The sequence below is a fragment of the Chrysemys picta genome, chromosome 17, assembly GCF_011386835.1.
Source record: "Chrysemys picta bellii isolate R12L10 chromosome 17, ASM1138683v2, whole genome shotgun sequence".
NCBI classification, from domain to species: domain Eukaryota; kingdom Metazoa; phylum Chordata; order Testudines; family Emydidae; genus Chrysemys; species Chrysemys picta.
The window spans coordinates 23133866-23157411 of NC_088807.1; the positions used below are offsets into that span (position 1 = coordinate 23133866).

The window sequence follows — 23546 nt, forward strand, 5'->3', positions numbered from 1 at the left end:
GGGCGGAGGTCGCAGGTGGGGGAGTTGGAGGGGGGCTGCCGTAAGGCTGGGGGATGGTGGAGGAGAGTCTCAGATGGGGGACTGGAGGGGGCTGCCATAGTCCCAGAGGGATCTGGGGGGATCTGTCTCCCCAGATGGGTAACGCCCTGTCTCCCCCCACCCAGAAGGGGGAGCTGGTGCCAGCCCGGGGGTACTGGGGTGACATCGGCACGGGGCCGTACCTCCCCTTCGGGATCGAGTCCGAGGAACCGAGTCTGCTGAGAACCGTCAACGGGGTCCCCGCCAAGGTAGGGGTCGCCCTGTGGGGGGGCAGGGCCATCGAGGAGAGGGATGATGCTGGGGGGGGGGGAGAATCGGGGAGCCCTGATCCCGGGCGGGGGAGAGAATCGGGGAGCCCTGATCCTGGGGGGAGAGGGGAGGAAGTGGGAGAATTGGGAAACCCTGATCTTGGGGGGATGGGGCAGGATTTGGGGGATCCCCCCCCCACCTCTCTCTCCTCTGCGTTTGCCAGAGTGCCCAGGAGATCTCCTTGTACAATGTCACGGCCCTGTTCCACGAACTGGCAGCCCGGGTCCGCTACACCCCCCCGCCGCCCACCCCAGAGGGGGCCAGTGGGGCTGCCCCGGCCCAGGAGAGCCCTGCCCCGAATCCAGAGCCGGACCTGCAGGATCACAGTGAGTCCTTGCGCCAGGGGAGGGGGGAGTGTTGGGGGGGGGGGGGGAAATTCCACCCCCGGCTCCGTCTGTCTGTCCTGCAGCCCCGAGGTCCGTCACATTGATACGGAGACCCCCAGTCAGGCAGCTCCCCACCAGCGCAGGGGCTCCCAGCCCTTCCCCCGTGGGGAGGGGACCCCCAGCCTCACAGCCCCACCCCAAGCCCTGGGGCTCCCGGGCCTTCCCCCGTGGGGAGGGGACCCCCAGCCTCACAGCCCCCCCCCAGCGCTAGGGGTCCCTCCCAGGCCAGCCCCTGGAACCCTACAGATGTGGGGGATTCCCTCCCCCGAGGTCCTGGCCCCGTGCTGATCAGTGTCAGTTTCCCCCCACCCCACCCCAGAGGCCGCCTGCCCCGGGCCCGTCCGGATTCACTTCCTGCCGCTCGGCTGCACCGCTCGGCTGCCCTGCAAAAGCCAGTACCACCAGCACTTCCACCTGCTCTACTTCTCCTGCAGGTAGGGGGCTGCCAGCCGGACGCCGGGGTTCTGTCTGGCTCGGGGAGGGGAGGGGGTCTGGTGGTTAGAGCGGGGAGGGGGCTGCCAGCCGGACGCCGGGGTTCTGTCTGGCTCGGGGAGGGGAGGGGGTCTGGTGGTTAGAGCGGGGAGGGGGCTGCCAGCCGGACGCCGGGGTTCTGTCTGGCTCGGGGAGGGGAGGGGGTCTGGTGGTTAGAGCGGGGAGGGGGCTGCCAGCCGGACGCCGGGGTTCTGTCTGGCTCGGGGAGGGGAGGGGGTCTGGTGGTTAGAGCGGGGAGGGGGCTGCCAGCCGGACGCCGGGGTTCTGTCTGGCTCGGGGAGGGGAGGGGGTCTGGTGGTTAGAGCGGGGAGGGGGCTGCCAGCCGGACGCCGGGGTTCTGTCTGGCTCGGGGAGGGGAGGGGGTCTGGTGGTTAGAGCGGGGAGGGGGCTGCCAGCCGGACGCCGGGGTTCTGTCTGGCTCGGGGAGGGGAGGGGGTCTGGTGGTTAGAGCGGGGAGGGGGCTGCCAGCCGGACGCCGGGGTTCTGTCTGGCTCGGGGAGGGGAGGGGGTCTGGTGGTTAGAGCGGGGAGGGGGCTGCCAGCCGGACGCTGGGGTTCTGTCTGGCTCGGGGAGGGGAGGGGGTCTGGTGGTTAGAGCGGGGAGGGGGCTGCCAGCCGGACGCCGGGGTTCTGCCTGTTTCGAGGAGGGGTGGGGGGTCTGGTGGTTAGAGCGGGGAGGGGGCTGCCAGCCGGACGCCGGGGTTCTGCCTGTTTCGAGGAGGGGTGGGGGGTCTGGTGGTTAGAGCGGGGAGGGGGGCTGGGAGCCAGGACGCCGGGGTTCTGCCTGTTTCGAGGAGGGGTGGGGGGTCTGGTGGTTAGAGCGGGGAGGGGGGCTGGGAGCCAGGACGCCGGGGTTCTGCCTGTTTCGAGGAGGGGTGGGGGGTCTGGTGGTTAGAGCGGGGAGGGGGCTGCCAGCCGGACGGCGGGGTTCTGCCTGTTTCGAGGAGGGGTGGGGGTCTGGTGGTTAGAGCGGGGAGGGGGCTGCCAGCCGGACGCCGGGGTTCTGCCTGTTTCGAGGAGGGGTGGGGGGTCTGGTGGTTAGAGCGGGGAGGGGGGCTGGGAGCCAGGACGCCGGGGTTCTGCCTGTTTCGAGGAGGGGTGGGGGGTCTGGTGGTTAGAGCGGGGAGGGGGGCTGGGAGCCAGGACGCCGGGGTTCTGCGTGGCTCAGGGAGGGAGGGGGCTCTGGTGGTTAGAGCAGGGGGGTGGCTGGGAGTCCGGACTCCTGGGTCCCATCCCCGGCTCATGGGAGGGAGAGAAGACCCCTGACCCAACCGCCTTCCCCAACCCTTCCAGCTGTCGCCCGACCTCATGACGCCCCCCACCCCCGTTGTCTTCCAGCATGGTCCACACCCTGACCCCGGAGCTGCAGCTGGTATCTGCCCCCGGGGCTACGCTGATCACTGAGCTGACCAGGTAAGTGCCAGCGTGGGGGGCCCCGCTGCAGGGCAGATCCGCCCCCCCCCCGGCCCCTCTTCTAACCCCACCCCCGTCGTTTTCCCCACAGCTTCCTGCCCGACGTGCGCAAGGAGCAGGCGGACGCCTTCCTCGCCCGGGTGACGGCCATGGCCGCAGGGGCCGGCTTCGCGCCGTGCGGGACGCCTGAGGGACAGAACCGGGCCTGGGCCCGCTTCCAACGCCGGGAGGAGGGGCCCGACGACCCGCTTCGCCCCCTCCTGGCTCCCGATGTCCCCCCAGAAGATGGACGCCCCACAGACGTGCCCCCTCCTGTCTGCCCAGGGCCCAGCTCTGTGGGTGGGGGTGTTCATGAGGTTTGATTGGAAATAAAATCCCCCACCCCCTGGAATCGTGGCTGCTTGGGTGGTTTGTTCTGCTGCAGGGAGTGGGGGTGGGGGCTTGGCAGGGGGGCTCTCCGCCGGCAGGCAGGGACTGTGCTGGGGGGGGTCAGTGAGGGGCACTGGGCTGCAGGGACCGGGCCGGGGCGTCAGTGAGGGGCGGGGGTCAGTGGGGGGCACTGGGTGTAGGGACCGGGCTGAGGGGGGTCAGTGAGGGGCGGGGGTCAGTGGGGGGCACTGGGCTGCAGGGACCGGGCTGGGGGGGTCAGTGAGGGGCGGGGGTCAGTGGGGGGCACTGGGCTGCAGGGACTGGGCCGGGGGGGGGTCAGTGAGGGGCGGGGGTGAGTGAGGGGCACTGGGCTGCAGGGACCGGGCCGGGGGCGGGTCAGTGAGGGGTGGGAGTCAGTGGGGGGCACTGGGCTGCAGGAACTGTGCTGGGGGGGTCAGTGAGGGGCGGGGGTCAGTAGGGGGCACGGGGCTGCAGGGACCGGGCCGGGGGGGGTCAGTGAGGAGTGGGGGTCAGTGGGGGGCACGGGGCTGCAGGGACCAGGCCGGGGGCGGTCAGTGAGGAGTGGGGGTCAGTAGGGGGCACGGGGCTGCAGGGACTGGGCGGGGGGGGTCAGTGAGGGGCGGGGGTCAGTGGGGGGCACGGGGCTGCAGGGACCGGGCGGGGGTCAGCAGGGGGCTGTGACGTTCCCCAGGTGTTATCCGGCCGGTGATCGGCTCGGTCACTCCAGCCCTCGACTCTGGGATCCAGCCTCCCCCTGCTCCGCTGTGACACCCCCACTCCCGGCTGTTCCCCCACAGCCTCTGGCGCGTGAGCTGCTCCCATCCGAAGAAGTGAGGTTTTTACCCACGAAAGCTCACACCCAAATAAATCTGTTAGTCTTTAAGGTGCCACCGGACTCCGTGTTGTGGTTGTATCACTGTAACGTCACTTCCCCAGACACCCCGACACGACAAACTTTGCGTTGGATGCCACACAATCATTTTATAAAGATGACCATGGGGGTGCTGGGTGTTCCCCCGAGGGACGGAGCGGGACAGGGGCGCTCTGCCCCGGCGGTCGCCGCTGACCCCGAGGACACTGTGTCCCCGCGGACACCCGGCCGCCCTGGCGTCGCTGCGCCCCTAATGGGAACCGGGGGACACTGCTCGTGTCACCTCTCCTGGCCGGATACGGGCGCCTCCTCCAGCCAGTCTGCCCCCCCGGCTCGCCCCACAACCCCCGCAGCCATAGGGCGTGGGACCCTCACAGGGCCTGGGGAACTGGGGCCTGCGTGTGGGGAAGTTAGGGCTTAAAACAGGGAGCAGGGCCCAGCCCCTCCAGCAGGGGATGCAGGGACACACACACACAGCCCAGCACACAGGGACACACACACAGCCGGGAGCACACACAGGGATACACAAACACACATCGACGGGCGTGCGTGCGCGCACACACACACACACAGTAACGGGCAGTTGGACACACAGAGCAGGAGGCACAGACACACACTTAACACAGGAACACACTCAAAGCACAGGGCGCACAGGGACACACACAAACACAGAGCAGGGGGCACAGGGACACACACACACACAGAGCAGGGGGCGCAGGGACACACACACACAGCAGGGGACACAGGGACACACACACACACACACAGAGCAGGGGGTGCAGGGACACACACACACAGAGCAGGGGGGCACAGGGACACACACAAACACAGAGCAGGGGGCACAGGGACACACACACACAGAGCAGGGGGCACAGGGACACACACACACAGAGCAGGGGGCGCAGGGACACACACACACAGCAGGGGACACAGGGACACACACACACACACACAGAGCAGGGGGTGCAGGGACACACACACACAGAGCAGGGGGGCACAGGGACACACACACACACACACAGAGCAGGGGGCGCAGGGACACACACACACACAGCGGGGGACACAGGGACACACACACACACAGAGCAGGGGGTGCAGGGACACACACACAGGGACACACACAGCCGGGCCCCGCCCCTCGGTCCCTGTACGGGGCGGTGGCTCCGGCCCCTTTTTAACCCGCCGGCCCCGGCCCCAGCCCAGCCCCGCGCCGCCTCCGGAGTCCGGACACTCGGGTAACTCGGCCGGGGAGCCCCTGTCCGGGGGGGGACCCCCTGCCCCCCACGGACCCCTGGGGGGATGGACGGGAGGGGACCCCCCTGCCCCCCACTGACCCCTGGGGGGAAGGACGGGAGGGGACCCCCTGCCCCCCACTGACCCCTGGGGGGATGGACGGGAGGGGACCCCCTGCTCCCCACGGACCTCTGGGGGGATGGACGGGAGGGGACCCCCCTGCCCCCCACTGACCCCTGGGGGGATGGACGGGAGGGGACCCCCTGCCCCCCACGGACCCCTGGGGGGAAGGACGGGAGGGCACCATTCCCCCCAACTCTGGCGAGGGGGAGACTGGCTGCAGGGGGATGTTTTCAACCCCATCCCACCGCTGCCCCCCCAATCTTCCCTCATCGCAGCGTCTCCAGGGGCCGGCTGGATCTTCCAGCGCTCCCCCTCTGCCCCCCAGACTGGGGGGGGGGGGTCCCATTCCATCCCATCCCCCCAGCCCCCCGAGCTGGCGAGGGCTTCGGGCCGGGACCCCCTCCCCCCGATAAGGGGATTTATATTTAGCAGCAGCCACTTAGGGACTTATCAGCCCCAGCGGCTCCCGCCCCAAATAGGGGAAAGGAGCCGGGGCTGGGGGAGATAAGGGGCCTCAGGGCAGGGTCCTGCCCAGGCCCCCCGCGCCCCTTTCCCCGCCCCCCTGAGCCCGGACCCAGACCCTGTGCAGAGCAAACCATATTTTTCCATCTTCTCCTCCCAGCTGTTCGTAGTGAAACCCACCTGCTCCTGATGGCCGACGAGTGAGTAACTTGCCTTTGACTTAGTGGGGTCTAGTGGGTAGAGCCCGGGGGGAGGGGACTGGAAGCCAGGACTCCTGGGTTCTCTCCCCAGCTCTGGGAGGGGAGTGGGCACTAGTGGTTAGAGTGGGGGGGCTGGGAGCCAAGACTCCTGGGTTCTCTCCCCGGCTCTGGGAGGGGAGTGGGGTCTAGTGGTTAAAGCAGGGGGGCTGGGAGCCAGGACTCCTGGGTTCTCTCCCCGGCTCTGGGAGGGGAGTGGGGTCTAGTGGTTAAAGCAGGGGGGCTGGGAGCCAGGACTCCTGGGTTCTCTCCCTGGCTCTGGGAGGGGAGTGGGGTCTTGTAGATAGAGCAGGGGGGCTGGGTGCCAGGAGCATGTGATTTTTGAGGGGGTACATCCCTGCCCCCGCTCTGTGCCTCTGTTTCCCCGTATGTCCAAGGGAGAAAATCCCCCTGGCTCGTGGGGGCGGAGAAGCGTCAATCGCTGTGCAAGGGGCTTTGGGCCCTGCCAGCAGGAGGCGCCGGGGCGGGGCGTAGACGGGGGCTGCCCGCGCCTAATGGCCATCCATCTTTCTTTCTCTGCAGGGAGGACGTCACCGTAAGGAGAAGCCGGGGGGGGCCCTTTCCCCTGCTACACCCGGGGAATCTCTGGGGCAGCATCATGGGGGGGGCGGGGGCGATTCTGCGAGATCAAGGCCACTTTCACCGGCTGCCCCCACTCAGGCCTGGGTCAGAGCCAGTGCCCTTTAGAGGGGACAGACCCTGTGCCCCATTCCCTGCCCCCCTGAGCCTGCCAGTCCCTGCCCTGGGGCGGATGGGAGCCGGCGCCCCCTAGAGGGGACAGGCCCCGAGCCCCATTCACAACCCCCTGAGCCAGCCAGTCCCTGCCCTGGGCCCGGATGGGAGCCGGCGCCCCCTAGAGGGGACAGGCCCCGCGCCCCATTCCCCACCCCCTGAGCCAGCCAGTCCCTTGCTATATTTAATCTCCTGGATGTTGCCCCCCCGGTGTCACCCCCATTGTGTCCCCTCCCCCCCCACATAAATGACTCCGCCCACTTTCCAAATTTTTCGGGGTCTTTGCCTGTAAGTGGGGGAGGAGGGTTGGGTTATTCCCCCTCTCCGGCTTGCTGAGGCCACCCCGGCACCTCGGTGCCAAGTGGAGTGATGCCCTGACTGCCTTCCTCCCCCAGTACGAGGAGGAGGAGGAAGAGGAGGAAGTGGTAGAGGAGGAGGAAGAGGCAGCTGAGGAGGGGCCCCGAGAACCGGAGCCCCCCAAGCCAGCTCCCCCGGCCCGGCCACTGGCCGACGTCCCACCCCTCCGGCGCAAATCTTCCGCCAACTACCGGGCCTACGCGACGGAGCCGCACGTCAAGGTGGGCGCTGGGCCTGGGGTGACATAACCCGCAAAAGGCTCTGGGCTGGGACCCCGAAGTGCTGGGGTTGGTTCCTGGCTCCCCCCACCCCCAGATGCCTCCTTGGTCGGAGAGGGGGAGGGGGGGTTGCAGCTCCCGGCGCGACGGGGCCCTAATCTCGGTCGGGGGGTGGGGGGGGTCCTGAGCTGCTCTCATAATACACCGAATAAAAACCCTCTTGCTTGTTCTAATGCAGAGAAAATCCAAGATTACGGCATCTCGGAAATTACAGCTCAAGGTAACATCTCAGGCTTCCCATCTGGGTGAGGGGGCTGGTGGCCGGGGTCGATGGGCCCGTGGGTGGGTCCGGGAGGAGGCTGGAGGCCAGGGTCGATGGGCCCGTGGGTGGGTCTGGGGGGGGGGCTGGAGGCCGGGGTCGATGGGCCCGTGGGTGGGTCCGGGGAGGGGGTTGGAGGCCGGAGTCTATGGGCCCGTGGGTCGGGTCTGGGGAGGAGGCGGGAGGCCGATGGGCCCGTGGGCCGGGCTTGGGGAGGAGGCTGGAGGCCGGGGTCGATGGGCCCGGGGGTGGGTCTGGGGAGGAGGCAGGAGGCCAGGGTCGATGGGCCCGTGGGATGGGTCTGGGGAGGGGCTGGAGGCCGGGGGCGATGGGCCCGTGGGTGGGGCTGGGGAGGGGGCTGGAGGCCGGGGTCGATGGGCCCGTGGGATGGGTCTGGGGAGGAGGCGGGAGGCCGGGGTCGATGGACCCATGGGCCGGGCTTGGGGAGGAGGCTGGAGGCCGGGGTAGATGGGCCCGTGGGCCGGGCTTGGGGAGGAGGCTGGAGGCCGGGGTAGATGGGCCCGGGGGTGGGTTTGGGGAGGAGGCGGGAGGCCGGGGTCGATGGGCCCGTGGGATGGGTCTGGGGAGGAGGCGGGAGGCCGGGTCGATGGGCCCGTGGGATGGGTCTGGGGAGGGGCTGGAGGCCGGGGTCGATGGGCCCGGGGGTGGGGCTGGGGAGGGGGCTGGAGGCCGGGGTAGATGGGCCCGGGGGTGGGTTTGGGGAGGAGGCGGGAGGCCGGGGTCGATGGGCCCGGGGGTGGGTTTGGGGAGGAGGCGGGAGGCTGGGGTCGATGGGCCTGGGGGTGGGTCTGGGGAGGAGGCGGGAGGCTGGGGTCGATGGGCCTGGGGGTGGGTCCGGGGAGGAGGCGGGAGGCCGGGGTCGATGGGCCCGTGGGATGAGTCTGGGGAGGAGGCGGGAGGCCGGGGTCGATGGGCACAGGGGTGGGTCTGGGGAGGAGGCGGGAGGCCGGGGTCGATGGGCCCGTGGGTGGGTCTGGGGAGGGGGCTGGAGGCCGGGGTCGATGGGCCCGTGGGCCGGGCTTGGGGAGGGGGCTGGAGGCCGGGGTCGATGGGCCCGTGGGCTGGGTCCGGGGAGGAGGCGGGAGGCCGGGGTCGATGGGTCCGGGGGTGGGTCTGGGGAGGAGGCGGGAGGCCGGGGTCGATGGGCCCGTGGGATGAGTCTGGGGAGGAGGCGGGAGGCCGGGGTCGATGGGCCCGTGGGTGGGTCTGGGGAGGGGGCTGGAGGCCGGGGTCGATGGGCCCGTGGGCCGGGCTTGGGGAGGGGGCTGGAGGCTGGCGTTGCTGGGCCCGTGGGTCAGATTGAGGGGTGTCACCCAGCCCCCCTCGTGCCCCCCAGACGCTGATGCTGCAGATCGCGAAGCAGGAGCTCGAGCAGGAGGAGGAGGAGCGGGGCCGGGAGAAGCAGCGGTACCTGGCCGAGCACTGCACCCCGCTCGCCCTGGCCAGCCTGCCCCTGGCCGAGCTGCAGGTAACCCCCCGGCCCCCCAGGCTGGGTCTCACAGGGCGGTGAGGGGGCATGGGTGAGCCTGGGGGGCGGTGGGGGGATGGGTCCAGGGGGGCAGAGAGGGGAACCCTTTTCTCCTCCTTTCTCTCCCATCCCCAGGCGCTGTGCCAGGAGCTCCACGCCCGCGTGGACCGTGTGGACGAGGAACGCTACGACATGCACGTTCGGGTCACCAAGAACATCAACGAGGTACGGCCGGGACGGGGGCCCCCTGGCTCCCCTTCCACCCCCGACACCCCAAAATCCAGCCAGAGCCCCCCCACTGCGCCCTGCGAAAGGGCCACAGAGACTGAGCGACCCTCCAGCTGCAGTAACAAAACAGGTCACTAGGTGGTGCCGCAGGGCTGGGGTTTAGCCCCGCCCCGCCCCCTTAAGCGCCACCCCCACCTCTCACACCCCGCAGCACAGCGCCCCCTAGTGCCATCTGGGGGCATCTGCCTGCCAGGTTAGCGCGCTGATCCCCCCGCTGACCCCCCCGCTCCCCCTGCCCCACCGCTCTGACCCCCAGATCGAGGATCTGAACCAGAAGATCTTCGACCTGCGGGGGAAGTTCCAGCGCCCGGCGCTGCGGCGGGTCCGGCTCTCGGCCGACGCCATGATGCAGGCCCTGCTGGGCGCCAAGCACAAGGTCTCCATGGACCTGCGGGCCAACCTCAAGCAGGTCAAGAAGGACGACACGGAGAAGGTGAGCGGGGGGGGACGACTGGGAGGGAGAGGTTGGAGGAGAGCAGGGGGAGCTGGGAGGGGAGCAGGGGGGGAGCTGGGAGGGAGAGGCTGGGGGGGAGCAGGGGAAGCCCCCCCCACTCGGGGGTATCAGGACTGACCCCCTTCCCCCCCCCCCCCCCCCCCCGCAGGAGAACCGGGAAGTGGGCGACTGGCGCAAGAACATCGATGCCCTGAGCGGCATGGAGGGGAGGAAGAAGAAATTCGAGACCTCGGGGGCTGGGCAGGCCTGAGCAGGTGACCCCCCGCCCTGTGCCCCACAGCGCCCCCTGCTGGGAGACGTGGGTTTGGGGTCACTGGGACCCCTCCAGAGCCAGCGCCCCCTTCTGGGAATCGTGGGGCTGGGGTCACGGGACCCACCCACACACACACACAGCCGGCGCTCCTGCCCCGCGCCCCATAGCGCCCCCTGCTGGGAGAGGTGGGGCTGGGATCGCCGGGAACCCCCCCCACACACACAGCCGGCGCTCCTGCCCCGCGCCCCACAGCGCCCCCTGCTGGGAGAGGTGGGGCTGGGGTCCCCGAGCTCAGAGGGAGGATGGGGCTGGGACATTGTGTCTTTGGTGGTTTCAGTTTCCTCTTTGTCTTTCTGTTTCTCTCTGGCAGGAGCAGAGAATTGCCGATGCGGGGGGAGGGGAACGAGAGGATGGACCCCAGAACTGCCCCCCCCCAGAGTCCCCTCCCGATTCCACCCCCCCGCCTCCCCGTTCCCTTCCCCCAAGGACTCCCCTGGCCACAGCACCCCGCAGTGTCACCCCTCGGCTTTCAAACCTGCCCCCCAATAAAGCATCTCTGAGTGTCAGGGGCCCTCTGTCCGTCTGTCCGCTGGCCCCTGTCCAGAGTGGGGGAGCTGCCCAGGAGCCCTGCGGGTCGGGGGCTGGGACCCAGGGCCTTTCGCCTCTAGGGGGCGTCTTTCCCTGCTCCCTGCTCTAACTGATAGACCCCACTCCCCTCCAAGAGCCAGGGATAGGACCCAGTTGTCCTAGCTCCCAGCCCCCCCTGCTCTAACCAGTCAACTTTGGGGAAGGGGGGAGGGTCCCAACACTCGAGACATTCTTAGGGGATCAGGAGAACAGAGTGAGGGGCACCGGCAGGGCTGGGCTAGCAGGGGGCTGCGGGTCGGGAGTGAGGGGCACCGGCAGAGCTGGGGGGAGTCCAGGGCCGGGCTGGCAGGGGCTGCGGGTCGGGAGTGAGGGGCACTGGCAGGGCTGGGGGGTGACCAGGGCTGGGCTAGCAGGGGCTGCGGGTCGGGAGTGAGGGGCACCGGCAGGGCTGGGGGGAGCCCAGGGCCGGGCTGGCAGGGGCTGCGGGTCGGGAGTAGGGTGACCAGACAGCAAATGTGAAAAATCGGGACAAGGGTGGGGGGTAATAGGAGCCTATATAAGAAAAAGACCCCAAAATCGGGACTGTCCCTATAAAATCGGGACATCTGGTCACCCTAGTCGGGAGTGAGGGGCACCGGCAGGGCAGCGTGGGACCCAGCCGCCTCCTCTCCAGCCCCTCCCGTCCCGCCAGCAGGAAGAGCTTGGTGCTCCCAGCCCCCCGCCCCCATGTCAAGAAGCGTCGTTCACAGGGTGGGGGTGGAGTGAAGTTACCAGAGTCCAAAGGGCCCTGGATTCATTGCAGAGAAATAATCCCCAGCCTGCCAGCCTCAGGTGCCTGCCCCCACTCCTAGCGCTGCCCTGGGGCCGGCCCTGCCAAGGGAGAGGCCCCTGCTCAGCCCTCAGCTGGGGAGAGAACCCAGGCGTCCTGGCTCCCAACCCCCCCCCCCCTTCCCCAACCACTAGACCCCACTCCCCACCCAGAGCTGGGGAGAGAACCCAGGAACACTCATTTTGCCGTGCAGGTTAACAGTAGTTGCACCCCGGTACCCGAATTCCTTTGACCCATCCCTGCCTGCTAGCCAGCCCCTGCCACTGGCTACTCCCAGAAATCCCAGCTCCTCTGCCCCCAAAGGAGCCGTGTGCCCCACTTTCCCACCGCGGCTGTCACCCACACGGCGCTTGCAGTCACACGCACGGAGGTGTATTTCAGGCAGGGGAGAGGGTCCATTAGACACAAGCGGCAGCAACGGGAAGAAAGGATGACAATAGAAAACAAAAGTCCTTTAACGTGAACAACGGCCAACACTTATTAAGAGTTACCTGCCCTAGCTAATGAAGTTGGTCTTCCTCCCTGCTGGGGACAGAACCCAGGTATCCTGGCTCCCAGCCTTCATTGCTCTCACCCACTACACCCCACTCCCAGAGCCAGGAGGAGAACCCAGGAGTCCTGGCTCCCAGTCTCCCCACTCTAACCATTCAACCTTGCGGATGAAGATGGTCCCATCACTCTGGACACTCCTATGAGAAGTTGTCTGATGTAGGTCACTGGCTCCTCTGTGTGGGCTCTGAACCCCGCCAGCCCAGCTTCAATCTCCCCCAATCTCCCCAGCGCAGCCCGCACCAGCTGGGGGGCCCAGGTGCCAACTCCTCGGCCGACCGGCTAAGTCCTGGCGGGTGGATCCCGTTGGCAGCCTGTGGCAACCAGCTGAGCTCCTTTAGCCAGTCGTACCAGTGCGCAGCGGGGAGAGATCGGCGTTGATCCCGATCCACTGGGGCAGGAAGGCGGCTGCAGGTTTGAAGATCTTGAGGAAGGGGGAGTCGGGGAGGGTGTAGTTGGCCAAGTAGATGGTCTCTCCCCCAGCCAGGTAACCGGCCCAGATGCCGAAGGTCCCGATGGTCATGATCGTGTGGTTGCAATGGGCCAAAAGAGCAAAGTCCCTCCCCGGCGACGACTCCTTCCCGTCCCCCGAGAAATACACGTCCCCCCGCGAGGCGTCAATGTTTTCCCGGCACCACTCCATCCCGTTGCTGGTCACCACAAAGACCGGCTCCTGGTACTTGGCCCGGAAGTAGCCTATGGCCTTCTCCAGGTAGGCCTTGTCCGCCACCACCCCCTTCCAGTGCTCGGCCATCTCCTGGATGTAATCCCCCCTCCGGACGTGGACGCCCACGTACGTCACGTTCCGGCGCTGCCCACGCAGCCCGGCCAGGTACCGGTTGGCCTCCTCCTTGACGTGGTCGTGGAAGGAGAATTCCTGGAGGATCTCCTGCCGGAGGTGGTGGTAGAAGGTCCAGGAGCAGGGGTAGCCCGTCAGCCGGACATATTTCCCCTCGATGTGCCTGTACTCCTCCGACATCCAGTCATGGAGCTCATAGTTCCTCCACGGGATGCTCTGGACCACGTCGCTGGAGACCACGGGCAGGGTGATGCGGAAGAGCGGCGCCAGCTGTTGGTGCATCTCCGGGAGGATGTAGGCCTGGCGCCCGTTCATCTTGGCCAGGGCGTAGAGGGTGGCGTATTCCCCCATGTGGTTCCCCAGGCGCCCGGCGGAGTTCACGGTCCACATGCCCCGCTCCATGGCGGGGGTTGTGGTGGGTGGTGTGGCTGGGGACCCCTTCGTTGTGTTCGGGGAGGGGAGCCTCTGCCTTGCAGTGGGGAACCGGCTGCTTAAGTGTAGGAAGATGGAGAAGGTCATGATGGCCAGCAGGTAGAGGCTGAGCTGGCGGTGCTGCCGGAAGGGGACCCAGGAGTCCGGGGCAGTCATTGGTCCCAGCTGTGGAAGCAGAGAAGGAACTGACATGAGGGGGATTGCAATGCATGACAGTTTGTTAGCACGAGTCAGGCGAACCGTAACCCTAATAACGCGAGATTTGCAGAAGCGAGGAATGTGTGAGGCGAGTGGGAAAGAACTGTGTGAGAAGTTGTTGCGACCTTGTGTCGATAATATTGTATGCAGACTAGAGTCTAAACAAGTGAGGAAAGTAAGATATCAGGAGGACCTATGTATAAACATAATGCAGTTGTTGCTCATTACTGTCTGTAACAAAAGGTATAAATGCTGGCTGTCATTGTTTACCTGGGAGAGACCTGCCTAGGACGGGGAGACCCTGTGTCCTAGTGAACTCTCTCCCTCTACGCAATTGCTAGAGAGAATAAAGTATCTGACTTTGCTGTACCCAACCAAAGAGCGAGAACTGTGTTTTTCTCCGACAATTTGGGGGCTCGTCCGGGATGGCAACGCCCGCAGAGGCACCGGCAGCTACCACGGATCGTTCCCCTATGAACCCCATGGCACCACAAGAGAGGTAGGAGACCTTTTGAAATCTCTAGTGGGGTGTCGGAGGAGGACTGTCCGTGGGGCCGTCTGTCCCTGTTGGGCTCACGCCATCCGAACTTATTGATTGTGCAGTAAGATCAGAGGCAGAGCGGTGCTGGGGAATTGTTTTGCTGCCCCAATAAGGTAGTTGTATGCGGTACTGGGGAACCGTTAGTTTGGCCGCCCCCTATGAATAAGGGAAATGCATTAGGTACGCACCGGTGCTGAGGGGCTGTTACCGCCTCATAGTGTATTGAGTCCGGACATAAGGTACAGATGCATCGTGGTATGTAAATAGAGGTAGAGGGAGGGGTGTGTGTGTGTGTGTGTGTGTGTGTGTGTGTATTGAGAGTTACCGGAAGACACCCAGAGTATTCTGCGAAGTCGTTTGGCTCGTGACCAGATCTACTCCAATGCAAACCCGGTAACTAGAGGATCTATGGAAGATCCGACCCACGGTGGCTGACTCGGCCTGGCATCATCCGGCGAGGCAGCTACCTGGGTCTAGGAGAGTGTGAACCCATCTTCCCTCCCCTTTTCCTCTCTGTGTGAGCCGCTGACAGTCTGATCATCTCGCTGGATGCAAAGAGAGTGAGCGGCGCCGTCTCTCTGAGACTAGCCGACGCTCTTTGCTGAAGGGAGGTGTAGGAGGGTCGTGGCCATCGTGTGAGTACCCTGTAGGGAGAGATCCTTAGTTTCTGAGCCGCTAGCGCGGACAGGGCGTTCTCTGTGTGTGTGTGATTGGAAAATGGGTGGGGGGCAGTCTAAGGATTCCCTCTCACCCCCTAAGGGTACCCCAGCTTACTTCATGTACGTACATTATGGTCTTAAAACCTGCAGGTATTTAGAGAATTGGAATCATTACACGCGTGAAAATCCATCTAAACAATGCCCACTAGAAGGTACCTTCAATCTAGATAAGATCATACATCTCAGAGGAGCTTTTAATCGCCAAAAAGCCTCTGACACACAATGGGAGCAATTTGTCTACTGAGGAAAGGAACGGGTTAATTTGAAATTCAGCTTGGTCCAGAGATAAAGAGAAAGTTAATCTGCATTCAAGGTCAAAAATCAACGCAGACCAGGCCAAGTACAAAGAAAAACTGCGTTCGGCCCCAGCTGGCTGTGAAAAAATATAGACAGAGGCAAACCAAAGGCAATACCAGTTACAGTGCTGAGATTACATTTGCAAAGCTTAACTGTCCAGTGAGATCCAACAGTCTGTCTTTGCGACCCTGGAGCCGGCGTGGTTTGGGGACGCTGAAGAAGCCACAGGCAGTTGGCCTGGACTGGAATCACTGAAAAGACGCCCAGGAGACCTCAGGGTGTAAAAGAACTGCCCTCCCAAGAGAGGAAGCAAGTTGGAGATTGCACAGCGCCTTCTCTGAACGTTATACACAGACATGGCCAGTCTGGACGTACGTGTGTGAGTATGAAAGTGTGCCTACTCTCAGCCGCAGTAAGTCCGAGAACCGGAGAGGGGTTTAGCATTCCTCTCTCCACCCCGGTTGACCGGGAAGGGTGGCAGGTGGACATACCCCAGTCGTAGCAGGACTGGGCAATAGAGAAGTTGGAGAAAAGGGAAGAGTTGTGTACTTGATAACTAGAATTGAACAATTAAGAGCATAGATCATGAACCAGGCAGCAACTCAAACCTACGCAGGGTGTGGTAATTTAAAGGACTTACCGGTACTCCAGAGTCCTGCGGAGGGGGCGGGGCCTCAACTGGAAGAGGCGTGGCCTCTACCAGAAGAGCTGGGGCCTTTAAATCCCGGGGCTTTTAAATCAGGATTTAAAGGGCTCGGGGATCCGGCTGAAGCTAGGAGCCCCGGGCCCTTTAAATCACCCCCGGAGCCCTGGGGTTTGGGCAGGGGTGAAAGTAATTTACATTTCTTACCCATATGGTCCAATCGCAAGCAACCCACCTCTCCTACGTACTTCTTGGATCCCTCCCCTTGCATGACATAGATATGGAAAATAAAACTGCTACTACTACTAAAAATACTGTCTGTAATAAAACTTCAATATTGGAATAAGCCTGAAAAAGTGAAAACTCACTGTCACATTTTTCTCCGTGTCTTCCCTCCCTCTCCAGCCAGGCTGTCGACGCTAGGCCCTCCTTGTTAATTTCACTCCCAGTTTTGCGGGGGGGGGGGGGGGGAGGAAGGTGTGTGTGACCATGTGTTGCGGAGTGTGGGGGAGTCAGGGCCCTGCACCCCTCTTCCCGAGATTCACTGCGACTCTCAACCAGCCAGTAAAGCAGAAGGTTTATTCAAGGACAGGAACACAGTCTCAAGCAGAGCGTGTAGGTACGACCAGACCCCCTCAATTAGGTCCCTCTGGGAGGTTCAGGGAGCTCAGACCCCAGCTTGGGGTTCCCTGTGTTGCACCACCCAGCCCAACCTGAAACTAAACCCAAAACTCCTCCTGCTGCTCCTCCCTCCTTTGTTCAGTCTCCTGGGCAGAAGGTGTTAATTCTCCCCACCCCCGTTCCTGGCTCAGGTTACAGCTCAGGTAGCTTCCTTCAAGGGAAGTCCCACATCCCCACTGCAACCCTCCTGCAACATTCCCAGGTCAAATCTGCCCTGCTCCCTGCTCCGTCACATCTCTCCCCCCTTCGAGACTGAACTGAGCGGGGTCACTCTGACCAGTGACCTGGGGAAGTTCAGGGCTCCCTCTCCGGGACAATGCGTCCGCTATCAGGTTGTCACGTCCCTTCACATGGACCACGTCCATGTCATAATCCTGCAGGAGCAGGCTCCATCTCAGGAGCTTGGCGTTGGCTCCTTTCATCTGGTGCAGCCAGGTCAGGGGAGAGTGGTCGGTGTGCACGGTGAAGTGACGCCCAAAGAGATATGGCTCTAGTTTCTTGAGGGCCCACACCATGGCCAGGCATTCCTTCTCGATGGCCGCGTAGTTCTGCTCCCGGGGTAGCAACTTCTTGCTCAGGTACACGATGGGGTGTCTCTCCCCCTTTTCATCCTCCTGCATTAACACCGCCCCCAGTCCTGTGTCTGAGGCGTCGGTGAACACCATAAAGGGCTTGTCAAAGTCTGGGTTTGCCAGAACTGGGCCACTGACCAGAGCCTCCTTCAGCGCCCGGAGAGCCTCCTGGCACTCCTCGGTCCAGACCACTTTGTCTGGCTTCCCCTTCTTGCACAGCTCAGTGATGGGGGCGGCTATGGCGCTAAAGTGGGGCACGAACCTCCGATAGTACCCTGCCATCCCAATAAAGGCTTGGACCTGCTTTTTGGTTTGAGGAGCGGGCCAGTCTCTGATCACCTCCACTTTGGCTGGTTCCGGCTTTAGGCAGCTGCTTCCCACCCGGTGGCCTAGGTAGGATACCTCAGCCATCCCCACCTTGCACTTCTCCGGTTTTACGGTCAGCCCAGCCTCCTGGAGTCGGTCCAGCACTTGTCTAACCTGGGACATGTGGTCCTCCCAGGTCTGGCTAAAGACACAGATGTCATCGATATACGCCACGGCAAAACTCTCCATCCCCCTCAGTAGCTGATCCACCAGGCGCTGGAAGGTGGCCGGCGCTCCCTTGAGGCCGAAGGGCAGGGTCAGGAACTCATAGAGCCCCAGAGGGGTGACAAAGGCCGATTTCAGCCTGGCATCTGCATCCAGCGGCACTTGCCAATAGCCCTTTGTAAGATCCATGGTGGTAAGGTACCGAGCACCTCCCAGCTTGTCTAGGAGCTCGTCTGGCCTGGGCATGGGGTAGGCATCGGCTACAGTGATGGCATTGAGCTTCCGATAGTCCACACAGAACCGGATCGACCCGTCCTTTTTGGGGACCAGCACCACCGGCGAGGCCCAAGGGCTGGAAGACGGCTGGATCACCCCCAAAGCCAGCATGTCATTGACCTCTCTTTCCAGGTCCTGAGCAGTTTTCCCTGTGGCTCGGAAGGGGGAGCATTTTATAGGCGGGTGCGATCCTGTTTGCACCCGGTGGACAGTCAGATTAGTGCGTCCAGGCTGGTTGGAAAACAGCTGTTGGTACAGATGCAGCACCCCTCCGATCTCAGCTCGCTGGGCAGGGGTTAGCCGATCAGAGAGGGGAATTGCTTCCAGGGGGAAGCCAGCTCTTGTCCCAGGGAATAGATCTACTAAAGGGTCATCTCCCTGCCCCTCCCAATGTCCACACACGGCCAACACCACATTCCCCCTGTCATAATATGGCTTCATCATATTCACATGGTACACTCGGTGGTGGTGTGCCCGGTTCGACAGCTCCACCACATAGTTTACCTCGTTTAGTTGCTTGACAACCTTGAAGGGCCCTTCCCAGGCGGCCTGGAGTTTGTTTTTCCTCACGGGGATGAGGACCATCACCTGATCCCCAGTGGCGAAGGCGCGGGCCCGTGCTGTGCGGTCATACCAGACCTTCTGCTTCCTCTGGGCTCTGGCCAGATTCTCCCTGGCCAGGCCCATGAGCTCGGCAAGTCGTTCCCGGAAGGTCAGGACATACTCCACCACCGACTCTCCATCAGGAGTGGCCTTCCCCTCCCATTCATCTCTCATCAGGTCCAGGGGCCCCCTTACCCGCCTTCCATATAGCAGTTCGAAAGGCGAAAATCCGGTAGACTCCTGGGGTACCTCCCTGTACGCAAACAGCAGGTGAGGTAAGTACTTGTCCCAGTCCTGCGGGTGCTGATTCATAAATGTTTTCAGCATCATTTTTAGCGTCCCGTTGAACCTCTCCACCAGCCCGTTGGATTGGGGGTGATATGCTGAGGCCCAGTTGTGCCGGACCCCACATCTCTCCCACAAGCACCGGAGTAGGGCCGACATGAAGTTGGACCCTTGGTCCGTCAAGACTTCCTTGGGGAACCCCACTCGGCTGAAAATGGTCAGCAGCGCATCTGCCACAGTGTCTGCTTCGATGGACGATAAGGGCACTGCCTCGGGGTAGCGGGTGGCAAAATCTACCACCACCAGGATGTATTTCTTCCCAGACCGGGTCGTCTTGCTGAGAGGTCCCACTATGCCCATGGCCACCTTCTGGAAAGGCTCCTCTATGATGGGCAAAGGTCTCAATGCTGCTTTCCCCTTGTCCCGGGCCTTCCCCACCCTCTGGCAGGGGTCACAGGATCGGCAGTACTGCCGGACGTTGGTGAAGACCCCGGGCCAGTAAAAGTTCTGTAGCAGCCTCTGCCTGGTGCGCCGGATCCCCTGGTGCCCTGCGAGAGGGATGTCATGGGCCAGGTACAGTAGCTTGTGGCGAAACTTCTGGGGAACCACCAGCTGCCTCCTGATCCCCCACGACTCCACTTCCCCTGGGGGAGCCCACTCTCGGTACAGGAACCCCTTCTCCCACAGGAACCTCTCCTTGCATCCTCTCCTCATGGTCTGTACCACACTGAGGTCAGCCAGGCCCCTTAGCTTCCGCAGGGAGGGGTCCTTCTGCAACTCGGCCTGGAACTCGGCGGCTGGGGAAGGGATGGGGACCTGCTCCCTCTCGTCGGCTGGGTCGGAAGCCCCAGCCACCCCGAGCCTTGTCCTTGGGTGTTCCCTCCCCACCCGGGTAGGGTTTGGTGCCTCCGGTGCGACATTCTTCCCAAGGTTAGGGCGTAGTGCCCCTCGCCGGCTCTGGCTTCGGGTCACGACTAAGGCGGTCTGGGGGCTGCTTGGCCAGTCCTCTAGGTCCCCCCCCATCAACACCTCAGTGGGCAAATGGTGGTGCACTCCCACATCCTTGGGGCCCTCCTTGGCCCCCCATTTCAGGTGTACCCTCGCTACGGGAACCTTGAATGGGGTCCCGCCCACCCCGGTCAGGGTCAGGAAGGTGTTGGGCACCACCCGATCTGGGGCCACCACCTCAGGCCGGGCCAGTGTCACCTCTGCGCCCGTGTCCCAGTATCCATAAACTTTCTTCCCATCCACCTCCAGGGGAACAAGGCACTCGCTCCGCAGGGACAGCCCCGCGCCAACCCTGTAAACGGAGAACTTTGAATCCGGAGCATCTGGCCCCCCAGAGAAGCTGGCCTGGGGCCCTTCTCTCTCTTGAGCAGTTGATAAGCTGCCAGCCCCTCTTGCGTGAGAAGCCTGCCCCTCGTCCATCTGGGCCTCTACCAAGTTAACCCGGTGCGGGTTTGGTCTGTTCAGTCCGTCCTTAAGCTTGGGGCACTGGGCCCGAACGTGGCCTCTTCGGCCACAGTAATAGCAGCTCATGTCCCGTGGGTCCCCTCGAGCCGGTCGGTTGTCCCTGACGCTGGGCATTCCCCGTGGGAGGGGGTTCCCCATATTCCCCCTTTGGGAGGTCCCAGGGTGACTCTCTCTATGCGTCGCAGCGGGCCTGTTCCTTTGGGGCTCCTCCCTGCCACCCCCTGACCGGCTCTTTACAAACTCATCGGCCAGCTGCCCTGCGTGTCGCGGGTTCTCTGGCTTTCTGTCCACCAACCACAGCCTCAGGTCGGATGGGCACCGCTCATACAGTTGCTCCAGTACCAGCAGTTTAATCAGGTCCTCCTTCGTCTGGGCCCCACCAGCCCACTTGCTGGCGTATCTTTCCATGCGGACGGCTAGTTGCAGATATGAGATCTCAGGGGTTTTATCCTGACTCCGGAACCTTTCCCGGTACATCTCAGGAGGCAGCCCAAACTCACGTAGCAGGGCCTTTTTGAATAGTTCGTAGTCCCCTTTCTCTGCCTCTTCCAGTTGGCGGTACAATGCCACGGATTTGGGGTCCAGTAAGGGGGTAAGGACCCGGAGTCTGTCCGCGGGATCAACCCGGTGCAGCTCGCAGGCCGTCTCAAAGGCCTCCAGGAAGTCATCCATGTCCTCCCCCTCCTTGTATGGGGCCATGATGCACTTATCAAAGCTCCGTGCAGTCCTGGGTCCTCCCTCACTCACCGCAGCCGGGGGTTCGCTGCCCTTCAATCTCGCCAGTTCCAGGTCATGCTGACGCTGTCTCTCCTTCTCCTGTCTCTGTCTCTCATTCTCCTCCTGTTCATGCTGTCTCTGTTGTTCACGATCCTCCAGCTCTCTCAGTTTTAGCTCTTTCTCCCATTCCAGCCAATTCCGCTCCACGGATGCCGAACGTCGCCGGGAGGATCCCCTGCTGGCCGGGGGGGTCACGGCGCCCTCGGTATTTGCTGGGCTCCTCCCCACCCTTCCCCTAGGCATAGGAAGGAGGGGTCTCGGGAAGCCCTCAGCAGCCGGCTGACCACTCCCAGCTGGGACAGACACTGGTGCCTGCGCTGCATTTGCCAGGCTGCTTCCCTGAGACACAGGGATCAGTTCATTCGCGCGATCTTCCGCCTCCAGCCGGGCAATGAGCTGTGCTTTGGTGAGCCTCCCACTGCGCAGCCCCCTCTGCTTGCACAGCTCCACCAGGTCGCTCTTAAGCCGCTTGGCATACATCTTCCTGCTGGCCACTTACCGGCCTGTGTGCTCACAGCTCCCCACAGTTCCCAGGGGGACCCCTAGTGTGCCAGCCCTTCTCGAGGTCACCGCCTCTCTGCCAGGGTCGAGCTGCAGACTCCTCTGCCCCTGGGACCACTCGCTGCGATCCCCCCGGGGGACCCTGTTACTGCAAAAGTCCTTCTCGCTGGTCACACACTCCCAGGGGTAATAACCGTCTCTCTCTCACTCTTCATAGAATCATAGAATCATAGAATATCAGGGTTGGAAGGAACCTCAGGAGGTATCTAGTCCAACCCCCTGCTCAAAGCAGGACCAATTCCCAGCTAAATCATCCCAGCCAGGGCTTTGTCAAGCCGGGCCTTAAAAACCTCTAAGGAAGGAGACTCCACCACCTCCCTAGGTAACGCATTCCAGTGTTTCACCACCCTCCTAGTGAAATAGTTTTTCCTGATATCCATCCTGGACCTCCCCCACTGCAACTTGAGACCATTGCTCCTTGTTCTGTCGTCTGCCACCACTGAGAACAGCCGAGCTCTATCTTCTTTGGAACCCCCCTTCAGGTAGTTGAAGGCTGCTATCAAATCCCCCCTCATTCTTCTCTTCTGGAGACTAAACAATCCCAGTTCCCTCAGCCTCTCCTCATAAGTCATGTGCTCCAGACCCCTAATCATTTTTGTTGCCCTCCGCTGGTCTCTTTCCAATTTTTCCACATCCTTCTTGTAGTGTGGGGCCCAAAACTGGACACAGTATTCCAGATGAGGCCTCACCAATGTCGAATAAAGGGGAACGATCACGTCCCTCGATCTGCTGGCAATGCCCCTACTTATACAGCCCAAAATGCCGTTAGCCTTCTTGGCAACAAGAGCACACTGTTGACTCATATCCAGCTTCTCGTCCACTGTGACCCCTAGGTCCTTTTCTGCAGAACTGCTACCTAGCCATTCGGTCCCTAGTCTGTAGCAGTGCATGGGATTCTTCCGTCCTAAGTGCAGGACTCTGCACTTGTCCTTGTTGAACCTCATCAGGTTTTTTTCGGCCCAATCTTCTAATTTGTCTAGGTCCCTCTGTATCCGATCCCTACCCTCTAGTGTATCTACCACGCCCCCTAGTTTAGTGTCATCTGCAAACTTGCTGAGAGTGCAGTCCACTCCATCCTCCAGATCATTAATAAAGATATTAAACAAAACCGGCCCCAGGACCGACCCTTGGGGCACTCCGCTTGAAACCGGCTGCCAACTAGACATGGAGCCATTGATCACTACCCGTTGAGCCCGACGATCTAGCCAGCTTTCTATCCACCTTACAGTCCATTCATCCAGCCCATACTTCTTTAACTTGCTGGCAAGAATACTGTGCGAGACAGTATCAAAAGCTTTGCTAAAGTCAAGGAATAACACATCCACTGCTTTCTCCTCATCCACAGAGCCAGTTATCTCATCATAGAAGGCAATTAGGTTAGTCAGGCACAACTTCCCCTTCGTGAATCCATGCTGACTGTTCCTGATCACTTTCCTCTCCTCTAAATGTTTCATAATTGATTCCTTGAGGACCTGCTCCATGATTTTTCCAGGGACTGAGGTGAGGCTGACTGGCCTGTAGTTCCCCGGATCCTCCTTCTTCCCTTTTTTAAAGATGGGCACTACATTAGCCTTTTTCCAGTCATTTGGGACCTCCCCCGATCGCCATGAGTTTTCAAAAATAATGGCTAATGGCTCTGCAATCTCACCCGCCAACTCCTTTAGCACCCTCGGATGCAGCGCATCCGGCCCCATGGACTTGTGCACGTCCCGTTTTTCTAAATAGTCCCGAACCACTTCTTTCTCCACAGAGGGCTGGTCACCTTCTCCCCATGCTGTACTGCCCAGTGCAGCAATCTGGGAGCTGACCTTGTTCGTGAAGACAGAGGCAAAAAAAATCATTGAGTACATTAGCTTTTTCCACATCCTCGGTCACTAGGTTGCCTCCCTCATTCAGTAAGGGGCCCACACTTTCCTTGATTTTCTTCTTGTTGCTAACATACCTGAAGAAACCCTTCTTGTTACTCTTAACATCTCTTGCTAACTGCAACTCCAAGTGTGATTTGGCCTTCCTGATTTCACTCCTGCATGCCTGAGCAATATTTTTATACTCCTCCCTGGTCATTTGTCCAATCTTCCACTTCTTGTAAGCTTCTTTTTTGCGTTTAA

At 62.6% G+C, this 23546-nt stretch overlaps 4 protein-coding genes across 8 annotated transcripts in view; 2 read left to right on the forward strand and 2 right to left on the reverse strand.

The window, feature by feature from the left end:
* LOC135976224 (dynein axonemal assembly factor 3-like) overlaps positions 1 to 3110 on the forward strand; it is an 8341-nt gene extending 5231 nt beyond the window's left edge. Inside the window, exons 7-11 of the mRNA XM_065570978.1 lie at positions 135 to 287; positions 512 to 674; positions 1054 to 1168; positions 2564 to 2638; positions 2730 to 3110. Coding sequence (XP_065427050.1) covers positions 135 to 287; positions 512 to 674; positions 1054 to 1168; positions 2564 to 2638; positions 2730 to 3000 — 777 coding nt within the window. The 3' untranslated portion in view covers positions 3001 to 3110. The remainder of the gene's footprint in view (positions 1 to 134; positions 288 to 511; positions 675 to 1053; positions 1169 to 2563; positions 2639 to 2729) is intronic.
* Positions 3111 to 5891: 2781 nt separating this feature from the next.
* TNNI3 (troponin I3, cardiac type) lies at positions 5892 to 10650 on the forward strand. Of its 2 annotated transcripts, none has more exons than XM_065571033.1 (9): positions 5892 to 5917; positions 6356 to 6509; positions 7102 to 7284; positions 7520 to 7561; positions 8958 to 9089; positions 9225 to 9314; positions 9634 to 9810; positions 9980 to 10085; positions 10455 to 10650. In XM_065571033.1, exons 1-8 carry the CDS (start codon positions 5907 to 5909, stop codon positions 10079 to 10081), a joined length of 891 nt encoding a protein of 296 aa, XP_065427105.1. In that variant the 5' UTR covers positions 5892 to 5906; the 3' UTR covers positions 10082 to 10085; positions 10455 to 10650. The 2 variants fall into 2 exon arrangements, with proteins under 2 accessions (XP_065427105.1, XP_065427106.1); XM_065571034.1 differs by having other exon boundaries at positions 6497 to 6509.
* Positions 10651 to 11649: 999 nt separating this feature from the next.
* The window catches only part of LOC101950977 (galactoside alpha-(1,2)-fucosyltransferase 2-like), a 36582-nt gene continuing 24685 nt past the window's right edge, over positions 11650 to 23546 (reverse strand). For 3 of the 4 annotated variants that reach the window (XM_065571040.1, XM_065571041.1, XM_065571042.1), the window contains exon 2: positions 11650 to 13446. In XM_065571040.1, the coding sequence (XP_065427112.1) occupies positions 12388 to 13437 (1050 nt within the window). In that variant the 5' untranslated portion in view covers positions 13438 to 13446 and the 3' untranslated portion in view covers positions 11650 to 12387. Of the gene's footprint in view, positions 13447 to 15676; positions 15802 to 23546 lie in introns of those variants that run through there. The other variant, XM_065571039.1, reaches the window with a different exon arrangement.
* On the reverse strand, positions 16150 to 21931 carry LOC135976248 (uncharacterized). The gene has a single exon (XM_065571026.1). The coding sequence runs from the start codon at positions 21355 to 21357 to the stop codon at positions 16564 to 16566; it is 4794 nt and encodes a 1597-aa protein (XP_065427098.1). The 5' UTR covers positions 21358 to 21931; the 3' UTR covers positions 16150 to 16563.